At 33.9% G+C, this 14,649-nt stretch overlaps 2 protein-coding genes across 4 annotated transcripts; one reads left to right on the top strand and one right to left on the bottom strand.

Moving 5' to 3' along the window:
- On the top strand, positions 1 to 10,903 carry LOC117909337 (general transcription and DNA repair factor IIH subunit TFB1-1). Of its 3 annotated transcripts, none has more exons than XM_034823337.1 (20): positions 1 to 426; positions 729 to 807; positions 1,136 to 1,203; positions 1,426 to 1,489; positions 2,987 to 3,113; positions 4,016 to 4,091; positions 4,301 to 4,396; positions 4,666 to 4,710; positions 5,215 to 5,271; positions 5,448 to 5,603; positions 6,007 to 6,072; positions 7,196 to 7,319; positions 7,560 to 7,616; positions 7,720 to 7,847; positions 7,912 to 8,103; positions 8,211 to 8,324; positions 8,495 to 8,572; positions 9,251 to 9,298; positions 9,924 to 9,992; positions 10,387 to 10,473. In XM_034823337.1, the coding sequence occupies exons 1-20, from the start codon at positions 349 to 351 to the stop codon at positions 10,393 to 10,395; spliced, it is 1,731 nt and encodes a 576-aa protein (XP_034679228.1). In that variant the 5' UTR covers positions 1 to 348; the 3' UTR covers positions 10,396 to 10,473. The 3 variants fall into 3 exon arrangements, with proteins under 3 accessions (XP_034679228.1, XP_034679229.1, XP_034679227.1); XM_034823336.1 differs by having other exon boundaries at positions 2 to 426; positions 10,438 to 10,903; XM_034823338.1 differs by lacking the exons at positions 9,924 to 9,992; positions 10,387 to 10,473 and adding an exon at positions 9,388 to 9,581.
- A 780-nt stretch (positions 10,904 to 11,683) lies between these two features.
- Positions 11,684 to 12,269, bottom strand: LOC117909305. The gene has a single exon (XM_034823273.1). The coding sequence runs from the start codon at positions 12,090 to 12,092 to the stop codon at positions 11,883 to 11,885; it is 210 nt and encodes a 69-aa protein (XP_034679164.1). The 5' UTR covers positions 12,093 to 12,269; the 3' UTR covers positions 11,684 to 11,882.
- Positions 12,270 to 14,649: the final 2,380 nt, after the last annotated feature.

Here is a 14,649-nt window from a genome sequence, read left to right as displayed (position 1 = left end):
GGGGGCAACAAGGCTTGAGAAAAGAGTGAGCCACGACGCCTGACTCCTCCACTAGCGTATAAAGCCGCCCTCCAAGCACCGGCATGGAGATGGCCCTTTCCACTCTTTTTCATCTCCATAACACAGTCACTTTCACGTTTTCATCAGAACCCTAAAAGTATAACACCTGAACTCTCTCTGCCTTCACCGGAAAACCCTAGATCACACTCTTCCTACCCATGTTTCATTGGATCCACGCATTCCCCTAGATCTATGCTCATTCTTCTTTTCACCAAATTGGAGTATCTATGACGCTGGATTTTCAGTCCTAATTAATTTGAATTTCGTTTCATCACTCGGTCGTCCAACATGTCTGGCGAGGTCGTGAAGCGTGCTAGGTACAAGACGTCAGTCAAGGACTCTGGAGTTGCGGGTGTTCTGAAAATGGTAAAATTTAAAACCTTTTTGTAAACCCGAATTCTCTTTTTAATGCTTACGAGCTTGTAGTTTGTTCATTGATTTTCTTTTTTCATCATAAATATTGGTTTTGGGGGATGAAAATGGATTATAAGGCATCATACTGTTGGTTGGACAGTGTCTAATGATGATACATGGTTCATTTTGTTTTGGGGTGATTTGGGATTTAAAATTGCTTGTAACAGAAGGGTTTGGATTTTTTTTTTCCTTTTTTTCCTTTTTTTTCTGGATGTCCTGGTTCTTCGTATTGATCGATTTGTTACTCTGTTCAGACTGAGGACAAATTTGTATTCATGCCTAATGACCCCACATCATCTGCAAGGCTCGATGTTGAGTTTCGGTTCATTAAAGGTACTTATTTTACAATTAGAACAGCTAATTAGTGTTAATGCTGCTGGCACGAATCATATGCGTGCAACTTTCCCTGGGTTTTGCTTCTATTGGTTTGTTTGGGTAGTGCGGGAGCATTGTTTATGAAAGATATATTTATATATTTAACTTCTACATTTTTCTGCGTGAAGAACTGTTTTAAGTTTTTTCCTTTTTATAAGTGACCATGTTATGAATTCTTAACGATTTATGATTATTGTCTTATTATTGGTATTCTTGGGTATCTGGCTTTATTCCATAAAATAAAGTTGTTGGTGAGTTTTACTCTATCTTTGTTGTGAATTTTCAGGACACAAATTTAGCAAGGGGGGATCAAATAGACCTGCATTGCTTAATCTCACACAAGATTCCGAAAAGGTTTTTCTAAACTTTTGCCATTCTACATTCCTTGTTTATTTGTTGAATCTTCAGGGCAGTTCATGTCCTTGTCTCCACTACTTTTAACATATTATAATTTTTTTTCTCCCAAAAATTGTATTGGAGAATTCGTCATGATTCCCTGAAGTTCATCTGTGTATTGATTGAATTTATGCTCAATGTGGCCACCTTTCTCAAGACTGGAAACATGGTGCTTTTTAGGGTGGAGGTTACATTTTTGAGTTTGAAAACTATCCAGACCGTGAAGTTTGCCGAGAATTTGTGGGTAAGTTTCAGCATTTCTTGTACATATTTTTAAGATTCTCATGGTCATGGAAGTTTGCATCGGTTTGGTTTAAAGATATAGGGTCTATTTGGTAATGCTTTTGGAAAACAATTCTCAAAAAGCAATTCTGATAATTTTTTTTAAAAAACAGCTTTTAATTGTTTTGAGGAACACAATTCTATTTGGAACTCAAAAAGGGAAAACAGTTTTCTCCACTTAATCTCCATGAAGGTAGTGTGCATTATATGTATAATGCAAAAGTTTTCAAAATATTTTTTAAATTCTCAATTGTTTATAAACACTCTGAAAAAACACTTCAAATTTGTTTAAAAAAAGAAAAAGTATATTTTGAGAACAAAGTTTAAAAAATTGTTATCAGAAATAGTTTGTCAAATGTGTACTTTTACATTAAAAACAGTTTTCTATTCTAAAGAACCGAAAACTGTTTTCAAGGACAGTTTCTAAACGTGCCCTTAGTTTTATAAGTGTGTAGGTCAATAAAGTTCTTATTGGTACCTATCAAAAAAAAAAAAAAAAGAAAGTTCTTATTGGTGCAATATGTGTGTGTGTGTGTATTTGTCTTGGTTGTGTATACACTTACTTTGTACATCTATCTTTATGCTGATCGTAAACATTCACTTTGCATAAATAAAGTATTGCCTCAAACAACAATCTAGCTGGACCATTTTGGTTTATAACCTACTAAGTCATCGAAGAAAATAATGATGGCTAAAATACTCGTCAATCTAGCATTTTGAGAAATCATTGTTTTTCTTTGTTTCAGTGTAGCTTCTTCTTAGCCTGATGTTTGGCATTAAAGGTTTCAATGGGCTTGAAAGAAATTCTTCTATGGCTTTGCATAGAGTATGCATTAGTTAAGTGTAACCCCATTTGTACATAGGGTGGGCCACTTTTTCTTTTAAGATGCCTTCTAATTGAACTTTTGTTTACCAATAAAAGGAGATGAGCATTAGTTAAGTAGTCTGCTAGGTGTATACAACACCCCTCCACCCACCCACCTACCCAAAACCCTTATAAGCTTTTCATAAGGTTGACCTTGAGCCACCATCCAAGCTTAAATACCTTCATTAAGATCATGTTTTTGGTGTAGAAAGTCTCAAATTTGAGATCTTTTTCTACACTGGTTTCCTGGGAAACGAAGTTATAAGCATGTAAGTTCAAAGCTATACTGAAAACTACAAGAGTATGCATCCATAGACCAGTTTCTTGTATAAATAATCTAAAGGAATGTGTAAAATGTTTATTAGAAAAAGCAACACTAAAGATTTGAGACTAGAAGTGGTTAGTGGTGACCATTGAATACTATCCTTTGGGCATTTCTTTTTTATCACTTTTTGATTGAAGGTGTTGTCTGAGTCACCCACCCCACACCAATTATCTAGAATATTCCATGACAGTTCTTCTACTAATATCTGCATCATGTATTGGTTAAACTTGTTTATCCTGAAGATTTCACGTCTTGTGCCTCCTGGACAGGCAAAGCCCTTGCAAAATTCAGTGAGGCTTCAAAAGCTGGTTCTGAACAATCCGCGGTTAAACTTTTTGATGAGCAACTTAGTACCATAGAAATGGAGCGCCGGATAAAGCTAATGCGAGAGGATAGGTAAATATACGTTTCTAGTCTTGCGAATCTGAAAGTTATTATTAGTTTATTAGCATTATAACCTGTTTGTAGTGGTTCAGCTGCACTGTTATGTATCTGCATGGGATAAGGTCTAGTTTTGCTTTGATTTGAATCCAACTTCCATGGGTTTTGACTAGCTCTGTTACACACAGATGAGCTCATATATGTTGTTTTCAAGTGTGTTGAATTTCCATCTTTTATCCTTGTGGTGTGCATTCTCTCAATCTGTCTTGTTCTTCCTTCTCTCAATGTGTGCATGCACATGCATGTGTATTGAGAACTTTTGTTAAAGAATGTAATGCAAATATATGGTGTATAAATTCAAACTTTTATCAATGTATTTTGCATTAACTATTACAAGGAAGTGTTTAATGTGTTGGATACAGTTATTTAAAAAATTGAAACTGAAAATTGGTATCTAATATTGATGACCAAATACATCTTAGACATTCTGTCCCTGAAGAAAAATTTGGTGTTCTCTTGCTCAAAGGAATTTTGCCTCTTTTTGGTGAAACCATCATTGCCATGAAGCTAATTGATTCAGGAATAGCTTCAAAGGTAAAATGGGACTGCAGGTCTATTATGAATGTGGAAGTTATGACAAACTGTTGAGATGGGTGGTAAAAAAGTTTGTTAACATATTTAAGGTACTACTGGTTTTGTTGGTCCTAGAGAAGATTAGTCTACATCTTGTGAGAATATTCTCTTTAATAGGCATATCTAGAATATCAACTTCAACTACCTACCAAAAAGAGAATATCAGCTTCATCCTGAATTCAAACTCCAGTGATTCTGGTCTTTTTGTTGCTAAATTTAGCATTTATCTTATTATAAATTTCCCTTCTAGTTTAGTTGTTATTACTAAAAGTTATCCCTCACAGTGAGTTGCAGAAACTTCATAAGCAATTTGTACTCAGTGGTGTCTTGACAGAAGCTGAATTTTGGGCAACTAGGAAGGTTAGTTATCCCCAGACTATTTAAATATGTTGCTTCTTTTATGAGTACATTTTTGATATATAATGCTTGAATTTATAAGGCTCTCTATTGGTTGAAGACCTTAGTATTTCTCCAATAGAAAGCCCTCTACCTTCAGTTGTTTCTTTATGGATAAAATTGTTCTGGAGGATGCAATAGTCATATTTTTCACCAACCAATTTTAAGTGCAGAAATTGCTGGATGGGAATACTAGTAGAACTTCAAAACAACGTGTGGGATTCAAAAGTGCCATGATATCGGATCTTAAACCATTGACTGATGGTCGGGTACAACATTGATCTCTCTGTCTCTCTCTACTTCTATGTTTATGCTTTACAAGTTAAACCTTAATGGAAAAATTCTAGACTTGAGCCTAAGAGATTTTTCATTTTTAGAACAAATACTATGGATTTGTGCCTTTTTTTTTTTCCTTCTAAAGAGTGCATGGGATACATTCTTTACTGTAAACTTTTATCTAGTTTTATGCTATTTTATCCCTTTAACATTCTTGCATGGAAGTTTAATGAGTGGTTTTTTTTTTCGTTGTCTTTCTCAGACAAACAGAGTTACATTTAACTTGACACCAGAAATAATTCATCAGGTATGACTTCCTCTTTCATTTTCCATTTTTTTTTCCCTAGTTTCTTCTATATAAATTTCTATCAGAATGTATTTCTAATTGAAATGGATTCATGCTAGTAGAAATTCCCGTTTCCTTCTACTCTTTTCATTTTTTCACAGTACTAGTTTTTATTTTCTCTAGCAACCTTGTTCCCTTGCATTGTATATATTTATGTTTGTTGAATGTTTAGTTCCAAGATAAAATTTATTGATAGTTTTGTTATTTTGCAATTCCTCTCGTTGGGTTCAGTTGTATGGATGGTTGTTGTTTCTTGCTTCACAAGCAATGTTATTATTAGTTTTTCTTTTGTATAGTTTTGCCACCCTCCTCTAGGATTGAAGTTTAATTTATTGTTCAGATTCTTACTCAAAAACTAGCTGTTCATCAGGCATTTTTAAATTTTGTTCACAAGCAATTTTGTAGTAGTTTATTCTTTTGCATACTTTTGCCATCATCAGGATTGATGGTTAATTTATTTTTCAGATTTTTGCTGAGAAACCAGCTGTTCATCAGGCATTTTTGAATTTTGTTCCCAATAAGGTAAAAAGAACGCACACACTCTCTCTCCATTGCTCTGGCAGTTTCAATGCTGAAGATCACCCTTCATTTTTCTTTTATCTGGAACTTATGCTATAATGGATGTCTTTCTCAAACTGAGGCGACTTTCAATTCATCAGTTACTTTCTGGCATTAGTAATTCCTTTTTGGGGTTTTAGATGACAGAAAAGGACTTCTGGAACAAATATTGTAGAGCCGAATACCTTCATTGTACGAGAAACACAGTTGCTGCTGCAGCAGAGGCTGCTGAAGATGAGGAACTTGCTGTTTTCTTGAAGCATGATGATATATTGGCCAGTGAAGCTCGGCGGAAGGTACCCTTCCTTGCCTCATTTTAGGCTAGGATTTTATATTGGAAAAATTCAGGACCTGCTTGGCAATTGTTTTTTAAAACATTTTTCTTTAAAACAAAAAACAATTTTCCAACTTCAAACGCAAATTTGGCAAATTTTGGACTTAAAACAATTTTTTTTGAGAATTTGCTTTTGAAAAACATGGTGAAAAGAAAATTTAGTGTGTGTTCTGTAAATTTTTCTGAGGAATGATTGGAAATACAAAGAATTGGTTTAGTGCCTTCACCAAGAGTATGCAAAGAATACTGTTTTCCAAAATGTTCAGAAAAATGCTGTTATATTTTTTTTTTCTCTATATTTCTGGTACTTAGTTACTCTATTTTAAATATTTTGTTATTCTTTATATGATATGTCTTGTTTGCAGATCAGACGGGTTGATCCAACTTTGGACATGGAGGCTGACCAGGGGGATGATTATATGCATCTTCCGGTACGTTGAACAACACCCATTTTCTACAATCTCATTGTAAACTATTTCTATAATCTTTAAATAGGAGATTCTAGTTTGATACTAAGAAAATTTTGTGTACATATATGTGTCTAAGTTTTTAGTCTTTTCATTTTTTAATGCTGCTTCTGCATACTGAAATATAGACAAGGGAGTTCCACCAAAGTCAAGTTAACTAGGGGAGTTATCATGAATCATAGAGATAGATGAAAATTTATGATTTGTTTTAAGGGAATGGAACTTAATTAAAATTTTTTGCCTTGTTTTTTTCAGGAGATTTCTTATGAGACAACTTCTTATAAGTTTTTGCTAGAACAGATTATTAAAAAAAATTTAATTTTATTTCCCTTTTAGATCTTGGACTCAAAGTAGTACAACAGAGAAGCCATACACTTGAATTTCTTATTTTCCTTGAACTTTTTTCTTCATTTGTTTTTCTTTTGTGAGGTAGGCTTGGGTATGGGAAGCCCCCAGCTGGGATGTAAGACAAAAAGTTCTATGTTCTTCTATATCTACTTTCAGATTCTTTTAGTTGATAATACTGCAAGGCTTCTAAGTTGTTGATGAGGGTACAATCATAAAGTTAATAACATTATTTATATTTTAAAATAGAAGGTTAACCCTCCAATTCATTAGCTGCTGTCAGGATGATATCATTTGCCTGAATTGGAGAGAGGCTGATTGCTGGGGCATGGTGTATATAAAAATTTTCTGGTTATGGATACTGCTAGTTTCTACTCTACCATGATACATGCACCTGTTTCTCTCAAACAAGGAGAACAGATGAAGGATAGTTTCTACTTTAATATTTTTCTCTGTTTTCTAATGTGTCCTTATCCAAAGATACGTAGAAAATTGGGTTGGTTTTGTGGGAACAGTTCCACAAATTTTACTTGTTCTCCCTTCCTTCTCTGTCATGTAAATAATTTGGTTTCTGACCTTATTTTGGAAACAACTTACTCTACCCTTTGCATACCTGTTTCTGGATGCAAATTTATAGTGAGAATGGCTCCTTGTTGCTCTAATCTTGATGCAGGATTTTTTCTTAAAAGATATCGTGTTCAAACTCTCATCATAGATCCTGTTATCCTTGGTTAATATGTAGGATCATGGTATCTTTCGTGATGGTAGCAAGGAAATTATTGACCCACAATATGAGCAATATAGAAGGACTCTTTCACAAGACCTTAATCGGCATGCTGCAGTTGTTCTTGAAGGAAGACCTATAGGTATTAAGATTTTTCCTTGAGTTTATTTACTTCCAATGTGTTAGGATATTAGGCCAATGAATGGCAAATTTGCTCTAGGTTCATTTAAACTTCATTTTCTGTAAGTTGGTTGCCTGATAAAAATGAGGTAAAAGGTTGCACTCTGTTGAACTTGCAAAGTCCCATATATCTGCTCATTGTGTAGATGGATATATAGCATTTTTTTTAATATAAAATTTTAATTCATGCACCTCATTGTAGATGTGGAGTTGGAAGACACAAGAACTGTAGCAGAGGCTCTTGCCAAGTCGAAACGGGGTTAGCAATAGTTTGATTTTATTGTTCAATCCATCTTGATCAGTCTCTTTAAAATTCCAATTGAATATATGGGTATGCACTGATAGTTCTACTTTGTTGGCAGTTGAGGCAGCTAATGAAAAATCTGATGGGAGTGTAACCCGGGAAAGATTAGAAAGGATTTCTCGGATGACTGAGATTGAGGATCTTCAGGCACCTCGTGACCTTCCATTTGCAGCACTTTGCATTAAGGTATTACTTGTTCTTCTACTCTTGTTATCAATATAGATATTTTATGTTGTGTTTCTTGGATCAGGATCCTCGTGACTATTTTGATTCCCAACAAGCGAATGCATTAAAAACTTTGGGAGACACCCTAGCTGGATCAAAGCAAATAAAATGCAGCCTGAGCACCCAGGAAGCATATGGTTCTTTGAGAGGATTTATTTCTGAGATCAAATCTGTAGGATTAAGTGATCCCATAGTTAAACCTGATATTGCTCTTAAGGTAACGACACCCTTGTTGGAGACATTGTCATTATTTGATCTGCTTGAAAGAAACAGGCATATTAAAATCAGCGTGCTGGAAAATAATGACCCTATTTAATGATGTAGGTTCTTAATGGGTTGACCCAGAATATCTCAAGTACCAAGTTCCATCTTGGGAAGAATCCTCAAGAAAGCGTTCTGGATAGATTGCCAATCATTACTAAAGAGGAATTGCTACATGTGAGTTGACACTTAACACTCAACAAGTTAGTGATTTTATGTTTTGCATGACACTTAACAAGTTAGTGTCATTATTATCATTGTTATTTTCATATTTTTAGATCTTTTCATTTTTGGATTTTTGTTTTGATTTTTCCAATAATCTTAACCACCGGCTGTCTTGTTTTCAGCATTGGACCTCAATTCAAGAATTACTGAGACATTTCTGGTCGTCGTATCCGATTACAACTACATATCTTTATACCAAGGTAAATGCTGGTTAACTGTAATGAGGTGCCTTTAATGCTATATAATATGAAATTCAAGGCTGGTGATTTTTTCTTTTGCGAACCAACAATTTAAGTTTTGGCAAGATTGTAAAGTTTGATATTTGAAACTTCATGTAGTTCTGCTTCGAATCACTAATAGAAGTTTGGCCATTTTCAATTAAAAATCTCTGGTACTTTGCCAAAGTTTTCATGGTGCTCAAAATGTTGCAATTTCATCTAAGATGAATGAAAACTGATGTTGGAACACAAATTGGAAACCTTGGAAATTTTGTATGTGTAGGTGTGCCTTTAGATTGGCCCATGGTGGAGCTATATGTGTGAAATGAATTCACTTTGTGCTCCTGTAACGGGGGTGGGAAGTGCGGAAGGACACTGAAATATGTTTGAATGAATATTACCATATCCTAAATGAATTTAAATGAGAATGGATTTAATCTCCCTGCTGCATTTTTCCTGAAAGAAGCTTTGTGGTTGTGAAGGCATTGTTTAAAGTTCATAATTCATAAATAGGTAAATTAATGTTTCCCTGAGATGCATGTTGGCTAAAATGAATGATTAAAGATGTATAGCTGGAAAAAAATTTTCAGCTTTTTTTTTATTTTTGATGGATCTCATATTCTTTTGACGTTGTCATTTCACCTGGTGATTAACTTGCAGGCAAGCAGGCTAAAAGATGCCATGTCTCAAATTTATCCAAAGCTACAGGTACTATTTTAAGCAAAAGCCAATTTTCTATTCATTGCCTATCAATATATTTTGAGCAAATTTTATTTTAATTCATTTATTGTGAACAGAAAATTTCTATTTCCCATTAACGGTGGAGTTAAAATACGTCTTTGTCCTTGCAATTCTGTTTTTGCTAATTTTTGGTCCTTTTGCTGACATTTTCTCAAGTTAAGATGCAACTTGCTACCAATGCAATATTATTTTTTGTATGATGCTGAGAAATATATGTAAGTCCACTTACGTAAAATGAATCTTTCTAGCACTTTTGTAAGGACATATATTCTGTTATTCAAGAAGTCACTTTGGTTTTTCTAAATTTTTATACTGGATAAATTAGAAAGGAAATCCATAACATCTTGCTGAACAACAAATTCCTTGATGGAAGCATGTGCATAGAAATGTATGAACCATGAAAAACATCTCTATTTGTTATGCAAAAATATGGGGAATTTTTGCTAATTCGGTCTCCCACATGGCTGCAAGTCCTAAATGTTTTATTTTCTGTGCTGGGTTTCCAATTTCCAATAGACAGACACCAGGTTTCTGTACCTGCCACATCAAATATGTAGTTTTATTCTTTTCTTAATTCTTTATCAAACTTCAGGAGATAAAGGAATCTGTGCAGTCTGATTTTAGGCATCAAGTTTCCCTCCTTGTTCAACCAATGCTTCAGGTCAGCATTTCTCTCTCATATTCAATAAAACATGGTTTTTTTTTTTCATTATTTGTGTGTATTCAAATATGAACTTCAAGAGGAAATAAGGATCATACTGGAATCTACCACTGGGCTTTTTCCCAGATGGTATCTAGTGACATCGCACCTGGTTGTGAGTGGTTGGGACATTGGTATCATGGAGTGGGTTCAACCCCCAGGCTCTTTTACCGCATTTGACACTGTTCTATTGGTTAATCACAACCTGCCTTGTCCAGTCCTGTCCCATGGTTGTTATTACTCATGTATGCTGTTTGAGATCGCCCCACCTTTAAACAATAAAAGAAATGAATGGATAAATAGAAAAAGATATTCACTTGTTAAACTATAGAACATTCTGGTTTGGTGTTTGTAGTTGGTCTGATGGTTGGGACTGCAACTCATAAAAGAGGCTATTTGGGTACAGGCTCTAGATGCTGCTTTTGCACATTATGATGCAGACCAACAGAAGAGATCAGCGCGAAGTGGAGAAATACCCAATGGATTTGTCTAGAGGATGCATACTCCTTCCATCACTCAAGCTTGTAGCAATTATACCAAATTGTACATGTAATCAATTTTGTTGCGAGGTTATTGACTCGGGCAGTAAGAGCTCTGAGCTTGCCCAATTACACAACGGATTTTTAGGTAAGATCCCATTCCATGATATTACCCTACCTCATAAGAGGGCCTAGCCATTCTGGTCCATATTGGGAAATTACATTTTATGTCAGGTATCAACTACTATGCATGCACATATATAATGGGTAGTTGGTGTGACATTTCGAAGAGTATACATGTTTGTTAATTTCCCCTTGTTTTGGAGGGGTAACGAACACACTATAAAGCGTTTTGGATTGTTGCAATTCTTGATTTGAATGGGTTATGCCAAAGCCTAGGTGCCCATATTGTAAAAGTCACATTGGACTACCACAAGTCCCCCCAGCATTCAATGTATGTTATCACCTTGCAAAATACAGGTAGCGCTCGAGTCATGTGACTGTGACATGCCCTGATTTGTTTGCTTGCTAAATCATTATCTGAAGGCTCATTTATGGATGGAAGAGGTGTCTGTCGAAAAAACATCATCAATCAAGTTTCACATAATTTTTTGTACCTGTGCCTTATTCAATGGTTTTAGGTGAAGATTGAGAATTCGAGACAAACCACATAAATGCGCCAGGCTCCCCAATTGAAAACAGAAATGTGTCAGCCTCTCAATTGGAAACCGTCATTAAGTTCATGAATGCAATTTCCTTCTTTTCAATATGACTTTGACTCAGTTACAAGACCTTATTCAAACAGCCTCAATACGAAGAATGAATGAAACATTTTCATCATGTTCAATGGTAAAGCTGGGTAAAAGCTTTGCAAACAGCTGTATGGTTCATTACTATATTAGATAGTGTCTTAGGCCATTCAATATGTTGGACTTCACATGATTACTTACTATACTTTATGATAAAAAATTTCAACATCAATTTCTTGTACTTAAAGACTCAACATTCAAATTTGAGCAATGCAAGGCTAACCGATGCGTTCGGTTTCCAAGAAAATGGAAATTATTTTTTGAATTTTGAATTTGGTATTATCCGAAAACTGGAAGAAGGAAAGGCACAGCTCAGTTGTGGCGTCATATCCACTTTTTAAGCTAAATAGTTAAACACATAAAATTCAGAAAAAGGTTATTTTCTTTTCTTTTCTATTCACTTTTCTCAGCAATCAGCCACACGAAGGCAACCAGAAAAAAAATGGGAATAAACAAAGCAAACACAAATCCCAACAAGAAACCCAATATTACCATTGCATTCAAAAAACAAAACAAATCCAACCTAAAATTCAACAGTACTGGAACAGAGGAGGAGGGAAACCCTAAAAAGGAGGAGGCGCAGCGAACCCCAAGAAGGGCCTGGCGGAGAAAGAACAATGGGTAGCATTGGAATCGACTTGGCAGTCATGGAACGTATCCTTGAGCTTGTGAAACCCATCCTTGAACACTCCAAAACCGAACAAGAAGCCGATCAAGATCACCACCAGAATCAGGCATGTGCACAGCATGCACATCTTACCTCCACAGCACATCCTGTTCGTTTCCCTTTGGTGCCTGGATCCCGAGAAAATTGTAGTCCGCTGTGTGGTTTGGTGAAAATGGGAGTGCTTTTGGCTTTTTCTCTCTCAGATCTGAGAGAGGTTGGTTGGCGAAGAAGAAGAGTATAGTTTGGACTTTCGACTCGCCTTTATCTGGAATCTGTATCATAACCGTTAAGTGTAAACACATTCCCCTTTTTACCATGAAAGAAAGATGGTCATGGAAAGCCTATGTTGCGAGAATATTGCTTACGTGGCTGACTCTGGTTTGTCTCCAATTTTGAAACGGCCTCAACCCACGGATAATTATTTAAAATAAAATAAAATAAAAATATTTTCAAATATAATACCAATACCGAAACGTTACTTGCAAACCACCTTTTCCGTTTGATGGTTAAAAAATAATTTAAATATAATAAATAAATATTCTTTTGTCACCTTTTTCATCACCAGACAAATTTACTAGTGATGATTAGTAATAAGAATTTGGTCAAGGAGAAGCCAACAACGCTTATTTGTTACGTACTTCACCTTTATCATCCATATTCCTTGTAAAGGAATACGTAATCAACCAACTTAATCATATTTGAAATGGGTTTGAAAGTAATTTTAGAAAGTGTTAAAAGGCTTTTTAATACTTAATTTTTTTTTATTTTTTAAGCATAAAGAACTAAAAATATTTTATAAAATCATTATCAAACATACTTTTAATGTATTACTTAAGTATTTATAAGTGTGTTTGATTATAGAATGTTATAAGGCTTATCATAGTCTTCAATTTGATCACCAAAGCATTACTTTTCGATTTCTACAATATAATTTGTAAATTTATAAAAAACTATAAAATATGACTTTAAAAATATATACTATCGTCTCTTAGACTGTGTTTGATAGTGTTTCTATTTGAAGTATTTTTAGTCAAAACATATTATTTGAAAGTGTTTTGAAGAGAATCATCTCTCAAAGTTTTTTTTTCAAAAAATATTATAAATAATTTTTCAACATTTGAAGCATTTTTCATAATTTTAAAAATGTTTTCTAAAATTTGTCAAACACCTATTTGATTTTTAAAAGTACTTTTTAAGTTCAAAACGTTTCACCAAAAAGACTTTTAATCTATTCCCTCTACATTTTGATTTGAATTTGTATCACTTTATTAAGTGATAAACATTGATTAAGGATATATTTTTTTTTTGATAAATAAGGATTATTTTTGTGTCTGTAGCCATTGCTACTTGATTACCAATTTTTTCTTTTCATTTGAAGAGTATGAACTATCTAATCAATATGACAATATCTAACATTTACTAAATGCATGTGGGGACAAAATGAAAAAGAAAATGGTAATTTGCATGATTGCATAAGCAATCATTACTATTAGAGAGTTTCTATCTTCTTCCTTTTCTTTTTCTCTTTTCACAATTGTTACTATGTGGAAGCAATCTTCCTGTTTATATGCAAGTGACTGTTCATTGCCAGTGTTGTCTTTTACCATTCTTCCCAAGTCTTTAATAGTGGCAAAAGCAATCTTCCTGTTAATGAATATTGAATCCTGGAGATAAAGTGCCCTTGTTGTCTTATTGTACCAAGATTCAATCTCAAAGAAAGACAAAACAAATTTAAGGATAATAATCTATCAACCCAAACTATAAATGTTTTGTTTACTACTTTCAAAATTTTCTAATTTACTTGCTTTAGCTTTTGGTGCATCTCTCATTCTATTCTTTTCCCTAATAATATTAAAGTAATTCTAGAATGGAGGCATCCCTAATTCACGTAGACCCAATGCCTACAAAATTGAAGCCTTTAATAGATCTTTTTAAAAAGACAAGAAGAAGTTTTTTTAGCCATAGATGTTGCAAACTATTAGGAATGGCAACGGGACGGGTCGCCCCCATTCCAACCCCGTCCCATTTATTAAAAACAATTCTTCTCCCCGTCCCGTTTAAAAAATTAAACTGGGCAAGGCAGAGCGGGTATGGGAAATGCCCTGCCTCGCCCTGTTTAGTTTTTTTTTTATTTTTTTTTATTTTTAATTACATTAAAATAAATATATTTTATAAATAATAAAATTATTATATTTTTTATAACTTATTTTATTAATTTTTTATTATTATCTATATATTAAAAATAGTAAAATAAAATTTTAAATTAAATTAATTTTAAAATTTAAATTAAATTTAATTTAAAATTAATTTTATATCGAAACAGGGCGGGATGGGGCAATATCCGAACCCGCCTCGGATTTTAAAAAAAAATCTCATACCCGTCCCAAACCCGTTTATTAAATTTAAACCCCGTCCAATAAAATAAAATAAAATAAAAAATTTCTTTTATTAAAAATAATATTTTAAAATTGTTGTTTTATTAAAACACATTTACTAACTTCTTCCTCTCATTTAAACAAAATTTCTAGTTTGTTCGATGTTTAATTCTGTACACACTCAATAAATACATGTGAACGAATATTTATACAAACTAATAAAAATAAAATATGTACCCAAATAAACTTACAACAAGTTCCACGCGTTATCAATTCGTACTCAACCAA

Source organism: Vitis riparia, chromosome 19 (assembly GCF_004353265.1).
Source record: "Vitis riparia cultivar Riparia Gloire de Montpellier isolate 1030 chromosome 19, EGFV_Vit.rip_1.0, whole genome shotgun sequence".
NCBI lineage: Eukaryota > Viridiplantae > Streptophyta > Magnoliopsida > Vitales > Vitaceae > Vitis > Vitis riparia.
Note: the sequence above shows the minus strand (reverse complement) of the source record. Positions and strands in the feature narration are given on the sequence as shown.